We start from the raw sequence: 27,865 nt of genomic DNA on the forward strand, positions 1-27,865 counted from the left end.
CCATGGAAACTACCATATTTAAATGTGGAGGGGTCAGTCACATTAATTTGCACTACTTTGGAGATCGATTTGCTCTAAAGTTGGCAGGTAGTGCTGCCATTATTTAGCTTAGCTACTTCCGTTTCATTCCAGACGGTTTTATTCAGACAGGGGTCACATTTAACCCCCATACCCATGTACGCATGATGAAAAATTATAACCCTTGCTGATGAGGATCTTCTCCATGAACCACCACACATACCCTGACTCATTCAGTCTAATAGCCTACTCCTCTAGTTTCCAACCTTCACCAAAAACATCCTTTCCAAAAGTGACGTTTACGAACGACCATAGAGGAAAAGGCGATGCGTGTCACGCCCTGGCCATAGAGAGGTTTTTATTCTCTGTTTTGGTTAGGCCAGGGTGTGACTAGGGTGGGCATTCTATGTTCATTTTCTATGTTTTTTTGGGATGTCTTTGTTGTTTGGCCGGGTGTGGTCGTCAATCAGAGGCAGCTGTCTATCGTTGTCTCTGAGAACAATAGCCTTTTCCCACCTGAGTTTTGTGGGTAGTTAATTCCTGTTTTGTGTTTTGCACCTGACGGAGCTGTTTCGGTTGTTCTTTTGTTACTTGTTGTATTTAGTGTTCAGTTTAATAAATTAACATGAACACGTACCACGCTGCGCTTTGGTCCTCACCTTCTTCCACCAACGGCCCTTACAATGAGAGAGTGTCTACTCCGCCCAAAATCTGTCTGCATGAAAATAAGCATTAAGCAGACCAAGAAGTTTATTTTATTGGGGACAATAAGATAAAACTTAATTGCTATTTTGATGCGTAAGGCTTATTTTATCAAACATAAGTTTTATAATGCTTAGGTTTTATGAGTGTACTGATTTAGTTGTATGTACGGGATATCCAAGGTATACTGTACATCGTCCAACGAAATGCTTACTTGCAGGTTCCTTCACAATGCAACAACAAGAAATAATTAAAGAATGGCTGTAGAATAGTATAATACATTTTAGCATAGGTATAATACAGGAAGGCACAATTTATAGTCCAGTCTTTACACTTGTATTGGGGATGGGTGGCAAGTATGTAAATTGAGCAGTATAGAAGTCTGGTGGCAGCAGTGGTGGACAAAGTACTCAATTATCATACTTGAGTAAAAGTAAAGATACCATAATAGAAAATGACTCAAGTGAAAGTCATCCAATAAAATACTACTTGAGTAGAAGTCTAAAAGTTTGGTTTTAAAGACTTAAGTATTAAAAGTATAAATAGTTTCAAAATCCTTTAGATGAAGCAAACCAGACGGCTCAATTTTCATATTTATTTTAATAATGTATGGTTAGGCAGGGTTAGCCATTTAGACATGATGTTTAATGAGTCCGCCAGATCCGAGGCAGTAGGGATGACCAGGGTCAAGTGTTCTGTTAAGTGCATGAATTGGACCATTTTCCTGTGATGTTAAGCATTTTTATTTAATTTAACTAGGCAAGTCAGTTAAGAACAAATTCTTATTTACAATGATGGCCTACCCAAACCTTAACCTGGACGAGGCTGGGCTAATTGTGCCCCGCGCTAAGGGACTCCCAATCACGGCCGGTTGTGATACAGCCTGGAATCGAACGAGGGTCTGTAGTGGCGCCTCTAGCACTGAGATGAAAGGAATACTTTTGGTGTCAGGGAAAATGTATGGAGTAAAAAGTACAATATTTTCTTAACGAATGTAGTTCAGTAAAAGTCAAAAATATAAATAGTAAAGTTAAGTACAGATACCCCCAAAAACTACTTAAGTACTTTTACTTAAGTAGTGTACACTACTGGGTAGCAGCAGTTGTGATGTGTGTGCAGCATGAATGTATGTCTGTGTGGGTGGGTGTGTGCATGATTGAGTGCATGTGCGCTAAGGTACGGAGAATCAGAGCAGGTGGTCAGTCCAGTTTAAGTGTTCAGCAGTCTGATGGCTTGTATAGACTGTTGTTTTCAGACCTCATGCTCCGATACTGTCTGCCCAAAGGTAAGGGAAAGAACAGCTCGTGTGCGGGGTCCTTGATGATGCTGTGTGCCTCCCTCAGGCACTGCTTCGAGTAGATGTACTGGATTGGTGGGAGTGTGGTCCCAGTGATGTACCTATGGCCGTGTGAATAGCGATGTAAATGGCATCTTCCGTGGATCTGTTGGAGCAGTAGGTAAATTGGAGTGGGACCAGTGTGCCTGGCATGCTGGCCTTGATGTGTGCCATGACCGGCCTTTTGAAGCACTTCATAATGACCAAGGTGAGCGCGTCGGGCCGATAGACAAGTTTTGTTGAAATTTAAATTAGGCCTGCGATCTATAAGATTTGTTTGTTCACGTTCCCTGTATTTTTCAAAAAATTGCCTTACTTTTGAGGCTGGTGGGAGAACCTATATTTATTTTACTAGGCAAGTCAGTTAAGAACAACTTCTTATTTTCAATGACAGCCTAGGAACAGTGGGTTAACTGCCTGTTCAGGGGTAGAAGGACAGATTTGTACCTTGTTAGCTTGGGGATTTGAACTTGCAACCTTTCGGTTACTAGTCCAACGCTCTAACCACTAGGCTACCCTGGACAGGCGCATTATGATGGATGGAATGGGATTAATGGAACAAAGTCAAACGTGGTTTCCATATGTTTGATGCGTTTGATACCATTTCCTTTATTCTATTACAGCCTTAACAATGAGCCCATCCTCCAATAGCTCCTCCCACCAGCCTCCTCTGCCTTATATGTAACATAGCTGAAGTCTCACATGACCATCCTTCCAAATCCCGTCTAGCTACTGTAGATTTAATACAATGAAGTCCATTTAAAATTGAGGGCGAGATCCTTCATTTGTATTAATTACATATGCCATGTCTGTCTGTGTTTTACAACTGAATCTGTTGTGAATATATTTCATGACAGGTCTTAAGAGGTTCATTGTTGGCGGGTCATTCTCAAATTAGACCTCATGGGCTATAGTCAAACGTGCAATGTAGGATAGAATAAAAAATATACATACAGATCAATAAAGACAATTTGAAGCAACATAAAAAGCTTTATTTGCACAAAGGACCAGTCATCCAGGCTACATCATATTCTTGCCACTCAAATGGTGTCTGGTATATTCCACTATAGATCCTCAAGTCAGCTGAAGCTTGGCTAAATATATGTCAATGTTGCTTACCATGTTTACTGTGCTCATTGCTGTTAGCAGGCAGAGAAAATACATCATGACTGCTATTTCAGACAGTTGTCATGAACCATAATATTTTGCATTTGGGAGGGGAACATTTGTGTACATTATTCTCCATTGGCACTCATGCACTGTGGTAATTGGCTCCAGGTGAGATCTGAGAGAAAGTTAGTTGTCACTTCCACACAGGGCCAGTAGGATCTTCTCATAGTCTCCCTTGGTGTCATCCTAAGGAGGTAAGAGACAGAGCACAGAGTTACTCTGCAAAATGTAAAGGTCAATCATGTTTAGACATGTCACACCATTATAACATTTTAGTTCAATTATTTTCAGATGCCATATTTCCCAAATGGTTTGTCTTTTGTCCAGATGCCGATTGGACCTAGTAATCAGAATGCCTTATACAATGTGATGCATTACTTAACTCGGAGGGGGTGGTGTCAGTTCCCCAGACCCGATTAAGTCTAGTCCTGGATATAAAACATTCTCAATGGAGGATCTGTTTAATTAGATTTAATTAGATTAGATTTAGATTAGTCCAGTACTAGGCTTAATCTGGGAAAACAGTCCCTTGTCTTTTATTGCCACTAAAGAAAGTGGAGATGTTTGCTCACCAGAATTTCCTGGGAGAGGGTTTTCCCAAACGTCTTCTTGTACTCCTGAATAATCCGGGCCAGGTCGACTTCAGACCTGCTCACCATGACCCGGGTCAGAATATTGGTCCTGGTTCCTTTACCCTGGGGTATGGCACAGACACAAACTGAAGATGTATAACCGGATAGTGGAAGCTCCTTAGCCTGAATCCAGATCTGTTTGTGCTGTCTTGTACAGTATGTGCATAACCAGTGTTCTTGTGTAGATTGTCACATCTTATAACAGGGTCATATTTATTAAGTAGAAAATGGACTGAAACAGGGAAGAACTACCAGGATTTGTCCAATAAGAAATGCACATTTTATTTTTTTAAATATCTTTGTTGTGTACCCTAATGATCAGGACCCAGGGCAACCTCATCTGGTACATAACATGTAACAATGTTTAACAGTTAACACACCTTCATTGCCAAGTTTAGCTTCTCAGCAAAGAAAACCGGCTTGCTTCCAGCACACTTCACTGAAAGACAGAAAAGAAAAACAGTCAGGTGACAGCATCGACAAGAAGGGGCATTCTCCAAAGCTGTCTCGAGACAAATGTTATTTGTCACATGCTTTGTAAACAACAGGTGTAGACTAATGGTGAAATGCTTACTAACGGCCCTTCCTAATAACACAGAGAGAGAAATTTAATTAAAAAAAACAGGAATAAATACATAATGAGTAACAATAACTTGGGTATATACACGGGGTACCAATACCAAGTCGATGTGCAGGGGTACTAGGTAGTCGAGGTAAATATGTACATATTAGGCAGCAGGATAGGTAATAAACAGTAGCAGTGTAGGTGATGAGTCAAAAGAGTTAGTGCAAAAAGGGTCAATGCAGATAGTCCGGGTAGCTATTTGATTAACTATTTAGCAGTTTTATGGCTTGGGGTTAGAAGCTGTAGAGGCTCCTGTTGGTTCCAGACTTGGCGCATTGGTATCGCTTTCCATGTGGAAGCAGAGAGAACAGTCTATGACTTGGGTGTCTGAAGTCTTTGACAATTTGTAGGGCCTTCCTCTGACAACTCTTTGTAAAGAGGTCCTGGATGGCAGGGACCTCGGGCCCCAGTGATGTACTGGGACGTACGCACTACTCTTTGTAGCGCCTTGCGGTTGGATGCCAAGCAGTTGCCACACCAAGTGGTGATGCAGCCAGTCAAGATATGGTGCAGCTTTAGAACTTCTTGAGGATCTGAGGGCCCATGCCAAATCTTTTCAGCCTCCCGAGGGGGAAGAGGTGTTGTCGTGCCTTCTTCACGATTGTGTTCATCTGTGTGGACCATTTGAATTCCTTAGTGATGTGGACACTGAGGAATTTAAGCTCTCAACCTGCCCCACTACAGCCCTGTTGATTTAGATGGGGGGCGTGCTCCGTCCTCCTGTTTCCTGTAGTCCACAGTCAGTTCCTTTGTCTTGCTGATGTTAAGGTAGAGGTTGTTGTTCTGGCACCATACTGCCAGGTCCCTGACCTCCTCCCTATAGGCTGTTTCTTCATGTAGGTTATCGGTCCTACCAACGTCGTAAAGTCTGCAAAGTTTATGATGGTGTTGGAGTCGTGTGCGGTCATGTAGTCGTGGGTGAACAGGGAGTACATGAGGGAACTATGCATGCCCCCACGATGAGGGTGTGTTGCTGCCTACCCTCTCCACCTGGAGGCGTCCGGTCCGGAAGTTCAAGATCCAGGGTACTGAGCTTAGTGATGAGCTTGGTGTTGAATGCTGAGCTATAGCTGCTGAACAGCATTCTTACATAGGTATTCCTCTTGTCCAGATGGGAGAGGACAGTGTGGAGAGCAGTAGAGATTGAGTCATCTGTGGATCTGTTGGGATGGTATGAGGATTGGAGTGGGTCTGGGGTGTCTGGGATGGTGGTGATGTGAGCCATGACCAGCCTTGCAAAGCATTTCATGGCTACAGATGCCGTTTAGACAGGTTACCTTGGTGTTCTTGGGCAGAGGGACTATGTTGGTCTGGCTTGAAACATGTAGGCTTTATAGACTGGGTCAGGGAGAGGTTGAAAATGTCAGATAAGACACTTGCCAGCTGGTACTATGGTATTTTCTTAAATCAGACATAGTGCTCCATTGTCCTCACACAAAACAAAACGGCTATGAAATGATAAACAGGCATTTGCAATCAATAATTGGATAATATGAATATGCCTTGGGTAATGTGCCATCACATCTATTTATACAAAAAAGTGATGATTGTTTTAGTCTCGAGAGACTAATGTTATTTTGCTCAGTGTGGCCTTATTTGAATGAAGAAAATGGAGCCATGATGTAATGTTACAGAACTAAGGACTAGTGAAGGGTGTGAGGCAGCAGAAGACATGGATTGAAGGTGATGCACAGATTATTTGAGGACATTGGAACATTTGTGCAACGTTACTAAGCTTGGTCCTGGCTGTGCTCTCTCACCTACGGCAGTCAGACAGTTCTCAATGTCTCCCTTCAGTTCCAGGTCAATAGCCTTTGCCACATCCACCTTACTGTACTTGGAGTACCTCTCAAACGCTGACAGAAAGAGAGAGTGGGAAAGGATTATGTACTTAAAATTATTATACAGTATCAACCATGTGTGTTTGTACATGCAGTGTATGAAAAAGGAAAAAGCCTCCACACACACATCTAGATTCTATTAGTATTTGTGGTGCGTTGACTAAAAGCAACATTCTATGATTAAAAATGAAGGTCCACACTCAGGTATTTGCAGTGAAAAAAATGTATGAAGTGTCTAAAATAAATTCTGGACAAATGTTGCTTCGCCCGACTTCATCAAAATGTGCAGTCTTCAAATTTAATATATGTCCTCGCAGTCCCCCAAAATATGTTCCTATCTATCACGTTTAGAAATTTTGATGCTCCCTGACTGTTATGCTTTTGTTTCAATGACTGTTAGTAAGCTGGACAGAGTGAAGGGACTATGAATGTAGGTCCATTATCATTGGTACACAGTTTCGATTTGGTTTTAGTCATTTAAAATGTTGACTAAATATATAAAATAACGCCCCCACCACCAAAGCACCCGCAGGCCGGATTGAATGTGCTCGTGGGCCGCATGTTTGACACCCCTGGTCTAACTGATGACAAAAACAAATCACACTATAGGGTTACGACATAATGAACAGGTGGTGAGACAAGAAATAGTGTAAGCTTATTGGGCAATGTCTTCTTTACCAAATGTGTGTATACATGTGCAGTTTGTGTGTATATTCACTTTGGCGGAGCTGAGGAGCACTTCTGGTGGTCAGAATGTCAATGAAGACAGAGCAGTCTGTTCCCTTCCTCTTCTCTCCAGCCTCATACAGGGCCTATAGACAGATACAGTAGGCACGGGCATCACACACACAGGGTTTGCATTACACATCGACTCTTTGCGGTGCCCAACCTTGATTCTGACACACATTCACTCTTTTCCTCTCCCCCATACCCTGGCATCACTGTCAGCAAGTTCCTGGTTCACCATGGTGTCCTCATTCCTAGTAGCCTACAGTATGCGAGTGAGAGAGAGGGGGAGTGATGTTAATTGTGCCAAACTATGTATCTTTAAACATGTTTAAACAAACTGTAAATAAACACACCTTGCAGAGCGAGAGCAGAGCATTCCTGAAGTCTGCGCTTGTGTCAGATTTGATGTCATCCTCTAGCTCCTTTTTGTTTTCTAGCAAAGAAAATGCCATGATTATTGGTACGTTGTAAATATCACATACAGGACATTTACATAGACATATTTACATATTGCTGACACACCTCCCTTATAGACTTTCTTTATCTCTCTGATCTCCTTATTGGTCCTGGAGGCCAGAATCTCAACCAGAGTATCCTCATCTGTGTCCAATCCCTGAGAGAGAAGTCGAGAGGGGAGGGGTGTGAACAGTCAACAAGGACAAAAGGGTCAGGTCACATCAGTCGTAAAGCTAAGAAAAGTCCAGGATCGGATAACACAAACAGGAAGTGCAGGGCAGTGTTAATTATGCCCCAAACACAAAACATGGAGGGACTACCTGCACTTGTTCAATAATAGCTCATTTTCAGGTCTACCGCTATACCAGACACCTCACACACACTGCACATCATGAAATCTAAAGTACAGTAGATACTCGTCAGCACCGTCTCCTCACACATAAAACAGTCCCACCAGTTGTAAAAGTCCCACCTTTTGCCTCTATTCTGAGTTATAGTGAGTGACTAGGTGCGTGCATGTTTACATTCATGGCCTGTTTGAGCTGTTGGGCGTCATATTGGGCTGGCGTCTTGAGCAGAGCCAGAACCACATCCTCCAGGTCTCCCTTTAGGGCTGACTTCAGGGCAGTCTCCAGAGGCTGCAGAGAGAGGGGTGACACACTCTTCCACAGTCATACACAAATGTGTGTGTTTGCACGTTTTGCATCATTCCATCGGCCCTAAAGTGCAAACTCCACCCACCCGCCGCCAGCCGCACATGCTAAACCAAACACAACTAGTGTGTTGGTAAGTGTGCATGTGTCACATCTTACCTTGCCTTTAGCCTTCTCATAGGTAGCTTTGATCTGCTGTCTCTGGGCGTTGCTCCTCCTCACCAGCACATCAATGATGGTGTTCTCATCCACACCTACATCACAAGATGGAGGGACTTGTTCAATAAGAAACACTGTTGCGTATGTTGCCTAATCCATGAGCCCTCATCTGTTTTTTTACTAATACGTGTGACCCCGGCCTTACGGTGAGGCAACCCTGACTACTCACCAGCAACAAACAATGAAAAAACGGACATGTTCACACGTGTTTTTTTTACCAATACCAGGTTTAGTATCATGATACTTGATACCGAAGAGATACTCAATACCAAAACGATACTCAATACCACAGATAACCGCGTGGCTCAGTTGGAAGAGCATAGCAGTCGCTACGCCAGGGATGTGTGTTCTATTCCCACAGAAGACCTGAAAGGGGGAATAAAGTTTGAAAATGTATGCAATGTTGAATAATACATGGTAAAACTAAAATAACAGATAGAATATCTTCTGTAGGCAATGTCTTATTAAAGTAAATAACAGAAGAATATCTACAATGGTCTTTCTTTTTGATACACAGTGTTAATTTGCTCATCTAGGCCCATAATATTGGGTCAAATGACATTCGTGAGGCATATGATTCATTATAGCATAATCAATTAATGTATTAAACTAATAGTTTAGTTTAAAAATAGACATAAAAACACTGAAGCTCATTTCGAAAGCTTCTATATTGCAATAGTCTATTACACACCACAGAAATATAATGAATTTTACACAGCAAACTACGATTCCCAGAGTGCATTTCACTTCCCATGGTGCAATGCTCCACCCAGGGCTGCTGGCTGTAGTAGTCTAAATATCTTGCTGTCAAGTTATGAGTGCATTTCACATTACTTTTGGGTTGTAATCATATATTACAATGCTCACATGAATGCCATGCTGAATATATGTTCATGTTATTGTTACTCAAATTATTCCAATTTAGTTGCTAGTAGACTAACGTTACAATGTAAAAGTAATGTTTAATATAGTTTTTCTTAGTTGTTTCAGTAGGCTGGCCCTCATCTGCTTTATAAGCAAAGTCTTCCAATAGTTTGCTTCTGCAGACAATTTTGTCAACAAACTGCAGGCGTGGAGGTATGATGTTTCTGTTATAAGTAGCCATGCTGTCAGCATTTTCTCTTTCCCCCTTGTTTTCTTCTCAAAAGTGGCTCACACTGTGTCAGCTGCATGCGCAAGTAGCCTGGTTAGCTACTGCCCCCTTGAGAAGTTTCAGACAAATTACAAGATGGACAATCCGTATATAACGTGAGACACATTTGACAGTACTGAAATAAACATTCTAGTACCAAACTAGGATCGAAAAAGTCCCGAAGTGTTGGTATAATGTCCAACACTACACACATGCTCAATTGAAGAATTGAAGGAATGATGGATGGTGCTAAATACAAGGAAATTCTTGAGGGAAACCTGTTTCAGTCTTCATGAGATTTGAGACTGGGGCGGAGGTTCACCTTCCCGCATGACAATGACACAAAGAATACTGCTAAAGCAACACTTGAGTGGTTTAATGGGAAACATTTAAATGTCTTGGAATGGCCTAGTCAAAGCCCAGACCTCAATCCAATTGAGAATCTGTGGTATGACTTAAAGATTGCTGTACACCAGCAGAACCCATCCAAAATGAAGGAGGTGGAGCAGTTTTGCCTTGAAGAATGGGCCTAAATCCCAGTGGCTAGAAGTGCCAAGCTTATAGAGACATACCCCAAGAGACTTGCAGCTGTAATTGCTGCAAAAGGTGTCTCTACAAATTATTGACTTTGGGGGGTGAATAGTTTTTTTTTGTTGTCTTGTTATTTTCACAATAAAAAATATTTTGCATCCTCAAAGTGGTAGGCATGTTGTGTAAATCAAATGACACAAACCCCCCCAAAATCAATTTTAATTCCAGGTTGTAAGGCAACAAAATAGCAAAAATGCCAAGTGGGGTGAATACTTTCGCAAGCCACTGTAGTACGCAACCCAGACTTGCCAAAAGCCATGAGTGATGTCATCTTTCATGTAGGAATCAGGTCCTTTTCAAACCTGTTTCATCAGAACACAACTATACTGAAATCCTTTCAAGAGGCTCTGCAGTGAATTCAATGTGACAAGATCAAATTCATATTCAAATTAGACACGTCATTTCCTCATTCACTTCCAAGGGGAGGTTTATAGCTCAGCTCAATGAAGTTGAGATCCTTCTTGCAACAGCACAGTCCATCAAAGGCTAAATCTCCCATATCTATAGGCTCTTATCTGAGAATGTGGGCTCCTCCTTTAATCCTTTGAAAATAATCTGGGAAAGGACCTTTGTCTGACTAACAGTGATGAATTATGGGTGGATGTTTGCGACAGGGTATACTGCTCCTCTCTAACATGAAAATTAAAGAATTGAATTAAACATTTTTGTACATATTATATTATACTCCAGTGAGACTCCATAGAATGAATACTTTAAAATACTTTCAATTTAAGAAAAAAAGTTTCCTGGTACGGGGACCTCCTGTCTACTTTCACCCGTAGCTATGTATCACACACATGTACTTTGTTGAGTACATGCGTGTGTGTGTATGTCAATCTCACCCTTGGCCTTGATGGCCTTATCCAAGATGAGTACATCCCTATCGACATTGAAATCTGGGTCAGGAGTCACAGTCCCCTGACTGGGTAAGGTCTGTGGAAGAGACAGAGAGAGAGAGAACACTTAGCTGCCATGCAGTTAATTAATGAATACCTTCACAAAATCCAGAACAATAGTATAGAAGCAAAGGAAGGAACAGCACATACAAAGAATATGATAACCTACTCCTGAATTCCTTCTATGAGTCACAAGACTACCATTATTTTGTATCTCAGACTCTTTCTTTATCCTCAACAGCCATCACTTTTCTCTGTCTTCCCTCCCCGTCCTGTCTATCCGGCTACGAATGTACAAACACCGCCTGGTAAGTTTTTACACACATTTAAATGTTTTTTTGACATTTTGTATTTAACCTTTATTTAACTAGGCAAGTCAGTTAAGAACAAATTCTTATTTACGATGACGGCCTACACCAGACAAACCCGGACGTCGCTGGGCCAATTGTGCCCTGCCCTATGGGACTCCCAATCACGGCCATTTCTGATACAGCCTGGATTCTAACAAGGGTGTCTGTAGTGACGCCTCTAGCACTGAGATGCAGTGCCTTAGACCTCTGCACTACTCGGGAGCCCATGAAATACCACAAGAAGGGGAAAAAAGAGCAGATTTGAGGCGTTCCCTCTAGAAAGTGGAACAGAACCCTACCGAGTCATCGGGCTGGCCCAGATAGAAGATCTGCTTGAAGAAGTCTGCGATGAAGGACATGGTGGCACGGGTCTGAAGAGAAAGGACAAGGGGGATTCAATAATAACCACAGTATTAATAACATCCTTTGTATTGAACACCAAGGCCTTTTGCATTTCTGAGTGTTAAATGGAGGGATGAAAGGCTCTTTCTTTGTTTCCAGAATATGCTACAGTACAAGACCAAATTGGTCAAATTACATTTTAGTAGACTCACCCCCAACACAACCTCATTCAATGTGGTTCAAACATTTTGTTATTTTCCTATGACTGCCACTTACACAGGATAATCATCATTACATAGAGTAAAATTAAACATGTCTAGAACAAGGGGATATAATTCCTGTTTATGATGCTGCACAGATGATTTATTTATTTATTTAACTTGAACCGTTTCATCACTTTTGCTCAGTTAGTTCACAATGGTTCTCAAGGCATGACAGGATCAGCTACATAAAATAATTCATCAAAATAATAATGAAATGTCACTACTACGCCCAGTCACACACACATATGCTAAAGTTCCTTGGTAACTGGGCTGTATTTAGAATGTAGGCTATTCATACAGTGGGAAGTTTAGTTTCCCAGTTTAACAAGGTTCAAACTCCCGAAAAATAGAGAAATTAACAAATGACTGTTACCTAGGTTCGCCAGGTGCTCAATTTCCAGGAGTAGGTTCAATGAAGGGACTGGGAAACTTCTTCAGAATGAGTTTGCAGGGGCATTGTGAAGTTGCGCTCATGTATTATATAGCTACACAATAAATCCCACCTAGAAACCGTGCATCCCACACTTGCTCTATGCTACCATTTGATTGGCACTTGCCATTTGATTGGCACCCAGGGTGGTGAAAGTGTATGGTGATCTTGATGCTCGTTTCTAATAAATATCAAGGGTCTTATTCTGGTGACATGATGATCGATGCTTGACTGCCATTTGACAAATACAAATATTCTCGCTCTTATCAATAATAGTCTCATCATGTAGACTAGCCTACAGGCACAGCCTACCCCGTATGCAGCACACAGAACGCACTGCAACTGCCTCTGCAATGCAATGCTATAAAAGCCAATCCCTTACAAAAAGCAGTGCAGTAACTGCAATCGACTGTGAAATGTTGGAAACATGAATTGCAGGTTAACTGCAGCGTACTGCAGTTGAGCTGCAGTTATACTGCACTGTGACTGCAGTAACACTGAAAAAAGGTTTTGAAAAGTATTCCGACCCTTTCACTTTTTCAACATTTTGTTACCTTACAGCCTTATTCTAACATGGATTAAATTGTTTTTCCCCCAAATAATTCTACTAACAAAACACTATAGTGACAAAGCAAAAACAGGTTTTTAGACATTTTAGTAAATGTATAAAAAAAAAGATATCACATTTACATGAATTAGTATTCAGTACTTTGTTGAAGCACCTTTGGCAGCGTTTACAGCCTCGAGTCTTCTTTGGTATGACACTACAAGCTTGGCACACCTGTATTTGGGGATTTTCTCCCATTTTTCTCTGCAGATCCCCTCAAGCTCTGTCAGGTTGGATGGGGAGTGTCGCTGCATAGCTATTTTCAGGTGGTGCCAGGTCTACTTCAGACGTTTAAATAAAGTTCCTGTGTGTTAACTCTTGGGCTGCTTTATTCCCCTGTAACCGGGGGGGGGGGGGGGGGGGGTCAGTTGGTCATAAAACCAGTAAAATAGGTAGAGCCAGGTCACTCTCTTTCAGAAATGTAGCCATTGTTACTTGAAGAATATAACCTGGAAATACTTCATGAGCTTAGTTCAACTGTCTTGCCTTTCAACAAACCCTGTAAAGCTTTAGAACGTGGTTAAACTATCATTTTCATTTCATGGATGGTCAGGTCTTGCATTCATAGCTCTGTCTATGAATTTGAAAGTGGATACATTTATCCAGCCCCATCCTTCAGCTGTTTCCCAAAGAAGTGGCAGGGTGCCAGTTTTATTGTTGTTTGAATCACAGATTCAAATCTTTTTAGACTGCCCCTTTAAAGGAAAGAGATATTTTCAAAAAATGTAATTGGACAGAATATGGGGCACACCTCCCCATGCCCATAAGCAAAAACTCAATTAACATTTTGTTATTACTGCATCCTCACTTTTGTAACTGCAGTAGCCTAGTGCAGGGCCACCACGCCCCACCGAACAACGCATGCAAGCACCCACATATAAAGGGGGTTCTACAGTAACTAGTCATAAGTATAGTGATGATCCTTCTTGTAATTTGTAGTTGTTTGGATCCTTGGTGAGGAGTGTTGTGGAAATTCTACACATTAAAGGGAAAGCAAGAGAGACTGCAAGTTTCCTCAAACAACAAAGTTCTTTATTAGTAAGATTTGCGAAAATGGAGCTGGTTAGCGGAGACCCAAAATGTTGCACAGCTAAGAGCCCCTGAACGAACACATTCAGACTCTGTCATTTATAGCCATCCTCAGTGTCTGTCTTTGCCAGATAACCTACAGCTGGCAAAGATAAATATGTCCTTATATGGTCACTTATGTTAGAGTTTCGCTAAGCATGTCATAGTCATCTCATACCTTGAGAAAACAGGAACCGTATCCCAGATAGGAACACTTGAAACGGGTCAGACAAGTCTGCAGAAACCAGTCGTTCCCTGCTATCTCACAACTAAGATTAACAACAGAATCAGATTTATTCTCATATAAATCTTTAAGCATGCAATGTCAAAGTAATTGAGTATGCACAACATTTCTCCCATAGGAGGTACGTTAATATCGTAATAGACTAGAATAACTTTCTTTTTCCACGCAAGGGAATTTCTTTTTGGAGATAGTGAGGTCATGAGGGAGGATTCAAGGTTGGACCCTGACTGATGTTCACAAGATGGCGCTGACAGAGATGGTCTCCTCGCTTCAGGTCCTTAGGAAATATGCAGTTATTTGTTTTTTTCTGTATTATTTCTTACATGTTAGCACAGGATATCTCAAGTGTTATTACATACAGCCGGGAAGAACTATTGGATATAAAAGCGATGACAACTTACCAACATTACGACCAGGAATACGTCTTTCCCGAAGCGGATCCTTTGTTCGGACCTCCACCCTGGACATGGGATCTTATCCCAGAGGCCGACCCAAAACAACACAGTCGCCACAGGAGAGACAGACAGAGCGGCCTACTGGTCAGACTCAGAAGGCGAGCACACCATCCACATATAGCATATCACTCTCCAATGTCCGATCTCTAGATAACAAGGTGGACGAAATCAGAGCTTGAGTTGCCTTCCAGAGAGACATCAGAGATTGCAACATTCTCTGTTTCACGGTAACATGGCTCACTTGGGATACGTTGTCAAAGTCGGTACAGCCACCCGGTTTCTTCATGCATCGCGCCAACAGAAACAAACATCTCTCTCGTAAGAAGAAGGGCGGGGGTGTATGCCTTATGATTAACGACTCATGGTGTAATCACAACAACATACAGGAACTTAAGTCGTTTTGTTCACCTGACCTAGATACCGACCGCAATATCTTCCAAGAGAATTCTCTTCGATTATAGTCAGAGCCGTGTATATCCCCCCAAGCAGATACCTCGTCAGCCCTGAAAGAGCTTCACTGGACTCTATGTAAACTGGAAACCATACATCCTGAGGCTGCATTTTTTGTTTGTCAGGGATTTTAACAGAGCTAATCTGAGAACGAGACTTCCTAAATTCTATCAGTATATCGAATGCGTGACACGGGCTGCTAGCATTCCGGATCATTGCTACTCTAACTTCCGCGATGCATACAAAGCCCTCCCCCGCCCTGCCTTCGGCAAATCTGACCATGACTCCATTTTGTTGCTCCCAGCCTATAGACAGAAACTAAAACAGGAAACGCCCATGCTAAGATTTGTCCAACACTGGTCGACCAATCGGATTCCACGCTTCAGTATTGTTTCAATCACATGGACTGGGATATGTTCCGGATAGCCTCAGACAACAACATTGATGTATACGCTGACTCGGTGAGCGAGTTTATTAGCAAGTGCATCGGAGATGTCGTACCCACTGTGACTATTAAAACATTATCTAACCAGAAACCATGGATTGATGGCAGCATTCACACAAAACTGAAAGCGTGAACCACCGCTTTCAATCATGGCAAGGTGACTGGAAACATGACCAAATACAAACAGTGCAGCTATTCCCTCCGCAAGGCAATCAAACAAGCAAAGCATCAGTATAGAGACAAAGTAGAGTCGCAATTCAACGGCTCAAACACGAGACGTTTGTGGCATTGTCTACAGTCAATCACGGATTACAAAATGAAAACCAGCTCCGTCGCGCACATCGACGTCTTGCTCCCAGACAAATTAAACAACTTCTTTGCTCGCTTTGACGACAATACAGTGCCATTGACATGGCCCGGTACCAAAGCCTGTGGGCTCTCCTTCTCTGTGGCCAACGTGAGTAAAACATTTAAACGTGTTAACCCTCGCAGGGCTGCCGGCCCAGACGGCATCCCTAGCCGCGTCCTCAGAGCATGCTCAGACCAGCTGGCTGGTATGTTTACGGATATATTCAATAAATCCCTATCCAAGTCTGTTGTCCCCACATGCTTCAAGATGGCCACCATTGTTCCTGTTCCCAAGAAAGCTAAGGTAACTGAACTAAATGACTATCGCCCCATTGCACTCACTTCTATCATCATGAAGTGCTTTGAGAGACTAGTCAAGGAGCAAATCACCTCCACCCTACCTGATACCCTAGACCCATTCCAATTTGCTTAATGCCCCAATAGGCAAACTACCTGCCCTCCAGGACACCTACAACCCCCGATGTCACAGGAAGGCCAAAAATATATTTTTTCATTTTATTTACCTTTATTCAACTAGGCAAGTCAGTTAAGAACAAATTCTTACTTTCCATTTTTATTTTCAATGACGGATACAGCTCAGCCTTTTCTCTGTTTACTCTTTTATAACACCCGCAAGTAGCACGCACTCCAGCAGGAATATCTAACGGGTCATCCCCAAAGCCAACACCTCCTTTGGCCGCCTTTCCTTCCAGTTCTCCGCTGCCAGTGACTGAAACGAATTGCAAAAATCGCTGAAGCTGGAGACTCATATTTCCCTCACCAACTTTAAACATCAGCTATCTGAGCAGCTAACCGATCGCTGCAGCTGTACATAGCATATCTGTAAATAGCACACCCAATCTACCTACCTCATCCCCATATTGTTTTTATTTACTTTTTTGCTCTTTGGCACACCAGTATTTCTACCTGCACATCACCATCTGCTCCTCTATCACTCCAGTTTTACTTTGCTACTATGGCCTATTTATTGCCTTACCTCCTCACGCCATTTGCACACACTGTATATCAACATTCTTTTTTTCCTATTTTTTTCCTATTGTGTTCCTATTGTGTTCCTATCTGTGTTGTTGTTTGTATCGCACTGCCTTGCTTTATCTTGGCCAGGTCGCAGTTGTGAATGAGAACTTGTTCTCAACTAGCCTACCTGGTTAAATAAAGGTGAAATAAAACAAAAAAACAAAACAGCCTAGGAACTGTGGGTTAACCACCTTGTTCAGGTGCTGAACAACAGATTGTTGCCTTGTCAGCTCAGGGATTCAATCTTGCAACCTTTCAGTTACTATTCCAATGCTCTAACCACTAGGCTACCTATCATCAAGAAAAACAACCACCCGAGCCACTGCCTGTTCACCCCGCTATCATCCAGAAGGTGAGGTCAGTACAGGTGCATCAAAGCTGGGACCGAGAGACTGAAAAACAGATTATTTCTCAAGGCCATCAGACTGTTAAATGCCATCACTAACATAGAGATGCTGCTGCCAACATACAGACTCAAATCTCTGGCCACTTTAATAGATGTACTGAATAAAGGTATCACTAGTCACTTTAAATGTCCCCATTTTAATCATGTTTACATATCCTACATTACTCATCTCATATGTTTATACTGTTATACTGTACCATCTACTGCATCTTACCTATGCCGCATGGCCATCGCTCATCTATATATTAATATGTACATATTCTTATTCATACCTTTACATTTGTGTGTATAAGGTAGTTGTTGTGAATTTGTTAGATTACTTGTGAGATATTACTGCATTGTCGAAACTACAAGCACAAGCATTTCGCTACACTCACATTAACATCTGCTAAACATGTGTAAGTGACCAATACAACTCCGTAGACAGCAGGTGTAGATTAACAGGGAAAAACTTACTTCTGGGTTATTTTCCAATAATGCAGAGTTAAAGCTAAGACACACAAAAAAAATTGAAATAGTGAATAACGAATACAAATAACAAGTAAAAATAACATGGGCACACTCGTGTTGTCTTTATGAGGACATTACTTTTGTACTAAACCTTGTGCTAAATCTTACTTTTGTACTAAAATAGATATATTTTTCTCAATTTTATGGTATCCAATTGGTAGTAGTTACTGTCTTCTCTCATTGCTGCAACTCCCGTACAGACTCAGGAGACGCAAAGGTTTAGAGCCATGCATCCCCAGAAACACGACTGCTGCAACCACACTGCTTCTTGACACAACACACATCCAACCCGGAAGCCAGCAGCACCAATGTGTCAGAGGAAACATCGTACACCTGGCAACCTGGTCAGCATGCACTGCACCTGGCCCGCCACAGGAGTCACTAGTGCGTGAGGAGACAAGGATATCCCTGCCGGCCAAACCCTCCCTAACCCGGACGACACTGGGCCAAATGTGCGTCGCCCCATTGACCTCCCAGCTGCCACAGAGCCTGGGATCAAACCCAGAATCTCTGGTGGCACAGAGTGGCACGATGCAGTGCCTTAGACCACTGCGCCGCCCGGGAGGCCAAATAGCCATCTTTAAACCTGGGCATTGGGCTTGAGTTATCTTCTTTAACAAACTCATATAATATAGAAAAGTTTGTGCGCCTTAACAAGAGGCCTGTCCTGTTTTGTGTGTGTAGAATGACCCCATGATGTCTGGGCACTCAGCCAAGAATATGACAGAAACTGACTGGTTCCTCTTGATCCTAGACAGGGCAAAGTGTTATATTCTGCACACCAGAGATAGAGCTATTGTTCTGTTTTGGAGCCTTTTTCTGGGTGAAAGGTTCATGTTTTTATGTGTGTATGTGACCAGTACGACCATACATCATATGGGCTGACAGTCAGAGGCGTTTGCTTGCCCAACTTGGGGGAACTGTGGAGCTACGGTTAGAGGAAGTATGTCTGGTTCCTGTCATTCAGGCCCCTGTCGTCCTCACTCAGTTGCGACAGACTCACACACACACACACACAGACACATACATTGGGTCAAGTGTTTTGCAGATGCTTGCATGGGGTAGCTTGACTATATAAATGTTCCTGTACGTTCTGTACAGGAGGCTCTCACTCTATCTCACCTGCGGGAGTGGGGCGACACGCCTCCTTCTTATAATATTTTTTTTTTTAAATGACACTTTGATTGATTATTGATTTTGCCTCTCCTCATTATTAGTTAATGGTAGAATTTCCACCACACGTTCAACATGGGCAATAGTTAGCAAACGTTGGCTAATGTTAGCTAACATTTTTCCATTTGTTTTATGTTTGCCGCAGATAGAAGATAGTGTGGGGTGAACGTACGTGTCTGTTTCGGGTCTAAACTGCCGCAAAAAATAATAAAGTGGGCATGTAGACTTTCTACTATATTTATGTTAGTAGTTGCTATTCAAACGGCTATTAAGGTGACCCCGGTCAGTTTTCTGTGGGTTAAGCATGTGGAGTAAAGAGTAGGATTCTTTGTTTTCACATGCAAAAGTGGTTGATTTTGATACAAACGCTTTATCTGTCTTCCCAATGAAAACTAGTTTAAAAATTCTAACATATTCATGTATGATGCATCATTGTTCACACTATGACCACCTGGTGCAGATTACTGTTCGATTTGAGCAAGGTGCGCATCCCACTGGCTTCACCCGGTCATGTGACGGGCCATAGCCCAGTGCAACGCAGGGCAGCTTAATCAAATCCCCTGTTTGGCTGTCCATCATCCATGACTCTAGCCGGCAACCTTCAGACACCGCCCACTGATCTACTCCAGCCTACTGAGTAACAAGAATGCATCAGAGATAAAGTGAAATAACTTTCACTGGCAGTTAAAATATCAAAGAGGATAAGACTAAGATTGCAGAGGCAGCCAGGCTGATGATGGCCAAACGCCACGCCCCTCAGTTGTGACCTCTTTAACTGTAACTCGCCCGGCCCCTGGAGAGTATTGTGCCACCCTTACCTGCATGACCCTGGCATATGCATGGAATGTCAACTGTGAGTGACTTACTGACAGGTCTGTCTGTATGCCAGGCTATGGATGTCCTATGGGCAATCTGGGTTGTGGAAGCGGAAGCATGCTATTGGTCGTTTCCTGCTGAGTCAGGATGTTCATTAAAAGGCCTCAAGATGGATGTACGGGTTATAACACATGCTTTGCTGGTGCGAGCTTACCCTTTGTGCCTTCTAATTCAGATTAGTTGGAGCATGGGTGGTTTCATAAATGTTTCCTGACCATGTGACCTGACCAGAAACACTCTGGGCCCTAGGTATAGCATGTACACTTGATTAACTGAAATCTTACAGATGATGGCTTTAAAGTGATTCACTACCGATCATCTAACTTTCCTGTTAGTCTAGTTTCACTCTGTTTGTTACTGCTCTGGACATATTCTGTTTGGCATGACGACCACCACAACAACAACAACAAAGCTGGCTAAAGCAGAAACCAAATTGCATCCAGGCTAGCTGAACATACAGCACAGCAGTTACTACGATCACTCTGTGTAAGGTCCCCCAATTATCCCACCACTACCTTTCTCATGCACCCTTGAATACGGGTGACCTACTGTACAATACACCCTCACCTCCACCTGAGAAGAGAAGGGTTATATTGGACAATGCTGATCATAGACCTTGGCCCGTGTTCATAAAGCATCTCAGACTGAGTAAGCTCTAGGATCAGTTTAGCCTTTTAGAGTACAATGAATAAGAATAGAGGGACATGGGGGACCTGATCCTAGATCAGAACTCACTACTCTGAGGCACTTGTGAATACAAGCCCTGATCCAATCTAGACAATGGTGGTGATGTATGGGGTCTCATGGACTAGAGAGACAGCATCTAATTGCAATCTCTATCTCACACACTGGAAACCCGATGAGTGTTTGGAGCTCTTCCTCCACAGCGAACAGGGCAAACTAATACCCAAGTGGCGAAACCCCATCTCTGAAGTTTAATATTTAAAGAGTGTTGAGAGTTTGGTTACCCTGAAAAGCAAGCAGCAATCCATCTATTCCCTATCCGTACCTGGACAGCAGCAGGTCTCCGACATCGCTTTGCCACAGCAGGGATCGGATCTGAAAAAAGGTGCTCATTTATAATCAATCCAATATTTGATTTGATTGTTCTTTTTTGGGGGGTGGGGGGCACATGTCATTGATAAGCTACACGTGTGAACGAATCTCATCCTGTAGTTGAGTGAGAGTGCAAGTTCAGATCAAACCGGTTGCTTTGTGTAAGTTATTGATAATAATGTTTGAAAATGTTCAATTCATAGTGTTACAAAGTGAATCAGTTCAAGGTCTAGACCAACCTCTGTGGAAAGTAGCTTAGGATAGGTGGTGAGACAGACGTGCATCTTCCAGAATGTTCTTTGTTTGATAAAGATGAGATGCTATTTTCAGTTGTTTTTTTCTGCATGGACAAACAGTTAGTGTGAAATCCTGTTTTGCAAAGCACACACACACACACACACACACGCACACGCACACGCGCACGCGCACGCACACGCACACGCACACACATGCACATGGACAGCTGCAATGGTTATGAAGGCATGAGTGTCTCATGTGCCATCAAATGAGAAAGTCTTTATTTAAGAGTTCTGTGGTTTTGTCACTACTCTACTCTTGTCACCACTCGACATGTATCCCTGTTTTGCAGCTTTATGACCGGGTCCAAGCAGTCATACATGCACAAACACAAACACTCATCTCAGACATCATGTACGTGAGTTCCTCGGGAACTGAGAATGTGTCCCTGTCTCTTTCGTTTCTGGGGAAGACGGTAGGGAGGCACTGCTCTGTTGCCCCTTCATCAAAACAACGTGAGTATGGCACCAACTCCCAAACACTGGTGCATGCACGAACAACGCATGCAAGCACGCACATACAACTAGATGCTGTCACCCTGGTAACTCTACTTGCAAATCATCATCTGCACATACATCACTCCAGTATTAATGCTAAATTGTAATTATTTTCACCTCTATGGCCTATTTATTGCCTACCTCTCTACTCTTCTACCTTTGCACACACTGTACATAGATTTTTCTATTTTTCTTTTCTATTGTGTTATTGTACGTTTGTTTATGTGTAACTCTGTGTTGTTGTTTTTGTCGCACTAATTTGCTTTATCTTGGCCAGGTCGCAGTTGTAAATGAGAACTTGTTCTCAACTGGCCTACCTGGTCAAATAAATGTGAAATAAAATAAAATAAAAATATAGAGGAGGTTCTAACTAGTTATAAGTATAGTGAGGATCCTTCTTGTGATTTCTAGTTAATTGGATCCTTGGTGAGGAGTGTCGTGTAAATTCTACACATGAAAGGGAAAGCAAGAGAGGCTGCAAGTTTCCTCAAACAACAAAGTTCTTTATGAGTAAGATTTGCAAAAATTGAGCTGGTTAGCGGAGAACCAAAAGGTTGCACAGCTAAGAGCCCCCGAACACATTCAGACTGTCATTTATAGCCATCCTCAGTCTCTGTCTTTGCCAGATAACCTAGAGCTGGCAACGAGCCATATGTCCTTATATGGTCCCTTATGTTGGAGTTTCGCTAAGCGTGTCATAGGCATCTCATACCTTTAGAAAACAAGAACCGTATCCCAGAAAGGTCCACTTGAAGTCAACAGAAACCAGTTGTTTCCTGCTTTATCAGGGCATAGCACACAGCTAAGATTAACAACAGAAAAAGATGTATGCCTATATAAATCTTTCAGCGTGCAATGTCAAAGTAATAGAATATTCACAACATTTCTCCCATAGGAGGTACGTTAATACCTTAATTGAATAGAATAACTTTATTGTTCCCGTTTCTTTTTGGAGATAGTGAGGTCATGAGGGAGGATTCTAGGTATGACCCAGACTGTGAGGTGCTGGTTTGTGTGTGTCTGGGAAGCTCCCGGGTTCTTCTCAGAGGAATGTGTTGGGTGTAGACATGTGAAGACAGAAGAGGTTTAAATATTTCAGCTGCTTGGTTGGGTCCATTTACAGGCAGCAGAGCAATCAAATCAAATTGTATTTGTCACATGCTTCGTAGACAACAAGGTCTAGATTAACGTTGAAAAAATGACTTACGGGTCCTCCAACAATGCAGTTGAAGGTAAAGTTAAGAGTACATTTTTTTGTGTGCATGTTATTTGTATGTGGGCTTATGAGGTGTATGTGTGTGTGTGTTTAGGTCTGTGTTGGGTACCTGTGAAATTGTTTCAACAGCTAATGTTATTTTTCTGGAAAATAATATTCAAGCACAATTTTTCCCCCAACAAAACGTTGATTTGGAATAATAGAGTTATTAAAACTTCTTAGGGTAGAGAAAAGTCATTTGGAAATGAGCTCCCTGGATGCAATTCCTATGGCTTCCATAGGGTGTCAGCAGTCTATGTTCAAGGTTTCAGGCTTGTAACTTCAAAAACTAATAAGAAATAACAGTTTTAGTAGAAGGACAAAGTCTTGTAAATTTGTGTTTGCGCGCACCATGAAGACATTACGCACCTGGTAAAATCGGTTTCCTATTGAACATATTTCTTTCCGAAATAAATATTATAGTTTGATGACATTTTAGTGTGTCGGAGGAGTAAACAGAAACTGATTCCTTTCTCTGCAAGTTGAACTAGTGGTTTACTCAAATCGATGGCGCCATCTCAACAGAATTTTTGGGATATAAAGTAGGATTTGATCTACCAAAACAACACTACATGTTAAAGCTGGGACCCTTTGGATGACAAATCAAAGGAAGATTTAAGTGAATATTTATTAAGTAAGTGGATATTTAATCTTTATATGTGAATGTATGAAACCTGTGCCGGTGGGAAAATATTTTTATGTGGTGCGCCGTCCTCAAACAATCGCAGGGCATGTTTTTGCTGTAACAGCTACTGTAAATCAGACAGTGCAGTTAGATTTACAATAATTTAAACCTTCAGCTGATATAAGACCCTTATATGTACCTAAATGTTTAAATTCCATAATATTTATGATTATTTATTTGACTGGAAGTTGTCCCGCTAGCGGCACACCGATCCTTAATGAATAGGAAACCCACTTTCAAAGGCCTTTGGTTTAACAAGGGTATTCATTTTGTATTTGATTTGGTAGATAACGCTGTGGAGTTTTTGCGGTTTGATGAGTTCATTAGTACATTTCAGGTTAATATTACTCAGAGAATTACTCCACATTCTTTACTTTGACTTATTAATAACACTTTGTTATATTATGAGGTTGTTCTCTCTTTTCCAAGTTTACAAAATAATGACTTGAAGCTTTTGGATAAAAAAAAAATGCAACAATAAGTGGATACAATTGGCAGTTAATGAAGTCATTTTTTGTGATTATAATTCAATATATTGCTATGGAAGTGACCAACCCATGCTATGGTCAAAAGCGACTTCCTTTTACCTTACTTGTTCAGTTATCCCAAAAGGTAAAGAAACTAATTTTAAAATATGTTATTTGATCTACCCTGTTAATGATTTCTTGCACAAAAGATTCAATTTTGACAAAATTCCTCGTATTTTTTTCACCTCCGATTCAGAATCAATAGAGCATTTTTTTTTTCATGCCGCCATTCTAGTAAACTATGGATTGAAATTCATGGATGGCTGTGTATAAAATCTCCAGAATTGCCTATGTTTACCTTTGATGATGTTAAATGGCATTATGCTTATCCTTGTAATTCCGATCATAACTATTTCATTAACATTATTATTCTCTTGGCCAAATATTATATTCACAAATGTAAATGGGGTGGAAAAATTCCTTATTTTGTAGTTTTTTTTCATTGAACTGTTACAATTGTATAAATCCCTCAAACTTGTGAAACTTAAAAAGTTGGATTTTTTTTTAGAAGTCATGTCTCTGAATGTCTGTTAATGTCTCATTGCCTTGTCACATATTCATGTCCTGAATCGCCTGGGGTTCTATTATTTCATTTGTTTCATTGTATTCACAGGAATGTCCTTGTATTGATGTGTAATATTCTTTATTATTGTTGCAATAAAAAAATGTCTGTGTTGGGGTGTCAGTGTAAGTATGTGTGAGTGTGTGCGTAGAGTCCAGTCTGTGTGAAAAGAGTCTGTGCAAGAGAGTTAGTGCAAAAAAGTGTCACTGCAGGTAGTCCATTTAGCCATTTGATTAGCGACTGCAGTCTTGCCGGGAGCCGGGCCCGCAGTGATGTATTGGGCCGTAGGCACTACCCTCTCTAGTGCCTTGCGGTCGGATGCCAAGTAGTTGCCATACCAAGCAGTGATGCATCCAGTCAAGATGCTCTCGATGGTGCAGCTGTCAAACGTTTTGAGGATCTGAGGGCCAATGCAAAATCTTTTCAGCCTCCTGAGGGGAAAGAGGCATTGTCGTGCCCTCTTCATGACTGTGTTGGTGTGTTTGGACCATGATCCTTTGTGATATGGACACCGAGGAACTTGAAGCTCTCGACCCGCTTCACTACAGCCTCATCCATTTCCTGTAGTCCACAATCAACTCCTTTGTCTTACTGACATTGAATCTGTCCGTCAGTGGCATTCCTCTGTTTGGACCAGAGCCCTTGAGAGCCTGTGTGTAGTGTGTGTGCGTGCATGTGCGTGTGCTTGCAAGCGTGTGTTAGCCCGTGTGCATCTATTCCTATTCTCTAGTTTAGCAAACCTGTAGGCTGTCCTCACTGCCAGACAGCCTGATGTGTTCTAGCTGCCAGCTCCACCGTCTTCTGTCCAGATGTCCTGTTTAAATCAATTACCTTCTCTGTCTGCTTTATCCCAGTCATTAGGCATCTCTCTGTCCTCACATATCTTCTTCTTCCAGTCTCTAATCTCATAGTGACGTATATCCTGTGTTGTATTTTGCTCAGGCGCTTGGGAGACGACCACCCGGTCGCCATATCCTGAGGTGACAGTGAGGTCCTCGCGGGTGGACAACCCGGCAGTGTCAGTTCTGGAGGAGTTACCTGGGAGTGTCCCTGACCTGAGGGAGGAGGCCAAGCACCACCAGCCATGCCCGGTAGTACACAGCACACATCTGGACCAAGAGCTGGACACAGGTCAGCACAAGCAGAAACCCTGTCATGACACCATAAACCGGAAAACTTTAGCCATAACTGTGTCAGGAGAGTAAATATCCATTATAACGCTAAAGCCTAAATAACTTTAAACTTGAACAACAGTCTCCAACAATAACCATGAATCCTACCTAAACACAGGCCCTAAGACGTGTAGGCCAAATGGACTATGTTTAATCATAGAATGCAGCAAGCTTGTATACTGTCTCTTAACCTTTCAGATAAATAATTATTTACCCTGATTCATAACATAATTTCTCTCCACAAAAAGGTGTTTCTGGGAAGAGAGTTACCACATGAGGTCATAACCATTCTTCTTCGGAGTAAAAGAGGCAGGAAGAGAGAAGGGGCGGGGATGAAAGACAGAATGAAGAAAGTATTCAAAGGCGACCATCTCAAGCAATGAACTGTGTTGCTGGTTCTTTAGCCATGTTGCTGATATCGTTTCCTAAATCATGATAATAACGAACTAACCTTTACATAAATACTGCATAGAAATATAAAATATATTGTGGAAAACATACACCGTTAAACATATATGTTCTGTAGAATACACCTTTAAACATATATGTTCTGTAGATCATCATAATAACAAAACATAAGTGCATCTGTGTAACTATACAAAGTGTTAAACTATTATTATGAGAGCAACGTGGTCTCTGAGCATTTCATATTATTCTGTACGTAAATCCGAGACACTCCATTTAGTATGATTTTTAAAGTATCTTATGGTATGTGTTAATTTGTGGATGTCCATAATCCATTTCGTACAATATGTTACAAATTGCAATTTGTACAATATGTTACGAATTTGCAATTGTATTACAAATTCAAATTTGTTGTGGCTAATGTTAGCTAGGTGGCTAGGTTGCTAATGCTAACTTTAAGGTTAGGGTTAAGGTTAGGAGTAAGGTTAAAAGGTTAAGGCTTGGGTTAGGGTTAGGAGAAGGGTTAAGGTTAGTATTTGGGGAAGGGTTAGCCAACATGTTAAGTAGTTGCATAGTAGCTAAAAAGTAGTAAGTAGTTACAAAGCTGCTAATTAGCTAAAATGTTAAAGTTGTTTGCGATGACATTAGAACATACAACCTTTGGGCTGCTAGATGTTTGCGTTATCTGCCCACCCATCCACCCCGTGTTATACGCCCACACATCCACCCCGACCAACCACCCTTCTTTAGTTTTTGCCCTAAGTAACCTTCTATCTTATGCAACAATACCAAACGTAACATATCATACTAATTTGAGTGTCTCTGATTTACATGTAATATGTTACACCTAGTCTATGAGACCAGTCTGATCAGAAACGTGTAAACCGTGTTTTAAACTAAATTAATAAAATATAAACTTGACTTAAAACAATGCTGCAGTGTGTGTGTGTGTGTGTGTGTGTGTGTGTGTGTGTGTGTGTGTGTGTGTGCGTAAAAATATCCAGGCCAGCACAGTACAAATCAGTTCGGCCCTATGTTTGTTCGACCATGATAAAATTGCAGTTCTCAACAGACAAATATTGGCCATATATCTCTAACCTTCAGCCATGACCTCAATCTGAACCGCAACCATTTTTGACTTTTTAAGTGGTGGTTGAACACAAAGCATTGTGGTTGAAGAGGTGGGCTGCATTTCGACGCTGGATTGGAGCTGACCACAGAAAAGAGCCTGGAGGCGGGTCCGTGGAGCAAGGTGCTGTATACAGACAGGAGAGAAGGATGGGAGATTCAGATTTTTGTCTGGGTGGCAGATAGTTCAAGCAGGGTGGTTGGTAAATAAATCAGTTTGCCGAAATTATCGGACGCCGATTCGGTCACGAAGCCTCAGCCTAAATAAAATGACTG

At 41.8% G+C, this 27,865-nt stretch overlaps 2 protein-coding genes across 4 annotated transcripts in view; one reads left to right on the plus strand and one right to left on the minus strand.

Annotated features, from left to right (window-relative positions):
• The first annotated feature begins 2,015 nt into the window (after window positions 1-2,015).
• Window positions 2,016-27,865, plus strand: part of si:dkey-96l17.6 (kinesin-like protein KIN-14E) — a 47,902-nt gene continuing 22,052 nt past the window's right edge. Inside the window, exons 1-3 of the mRNA XM_036935626.1 lie at window positions 2,016-2,264; window positions 11,242-11,308; window positions 25,827-26,015. Coding sequence (XP_036791521.1) covers window positions 2,208-2,264; window positions 11,242-11,308; window positions 25,827-26,015 — 313 coding nt within the window. The 5' untranslated portion in view covers window positions 2,016-2,207. The remainder of the gene's footprint in view (window positions 2,265-11,241; window positions 11,309-25,826; window positions 26,016-27,865) is intronic.
• On the minus strand, window positions 3,285-12,429 carry LOC110535798 (annexin A1). 3 transcript variants are annotated; one of them, XM_021621084.2, is made up of 13 exons: window positions 12,329-12,429; window positions 11,650-11,721; window positions 8,669-8,747; window positions 8,322-8,416; window positions 8,034-8,147; window positions 7,576-7,666; window positions 7,407-7,486; window positions 7,256-7,312; window positions 7,043-7,136; window positions 6,244-6,339; window positions 4,239-4,297; window positions 3,799-3,921; window positions 3,285-3,412 (listed from the first exon to the last, which is right to left on the minus strand). In XM_021621084.2, exons 2-13 carry the CDS (start codon window positions 11,707-11,709, stop codon window positions 3,353-3,355), a joined length of 1,008 nt encoding a protein of 335 aa, XP_021476759.1. In that variant the 5' UTR covers window positions 11,710-11,721; window positions 12,329-12,429; the 3' UTR covers window positions 3,285-3,352. The 3 variants fall into 3 exon arrangements, with proteins under 3 accessions (XP_021476759.1, XP_021476758.1, XP_021476760.1); XM_021621083.2 differs by lacking the exon at window positions 8,669-8,747 and adding an exon at window positions 10,947-11,037; XM_021621085.2 differs by lacking the exon at window positions 12,329-12,429 and adding an exon at window positions 10,947-11,037 and having other exon boundaries at window positions 11,650-11,677.

This window comes from Oncorhynchus mykiss, chromosome 11 (assembly GCF_013265735.2).
Source record: "Oncorhynchus mykiss isolate Arlee chromosome 11, USDA_OmykA_1.1, whole genome shotgun sequence".
NCBI lineage: Eukaryota > Metazoa > Chordata > Actinopteri > Salmoniformes > Salmonidae > Oncorhynchus > Oncorhynchus mykiss.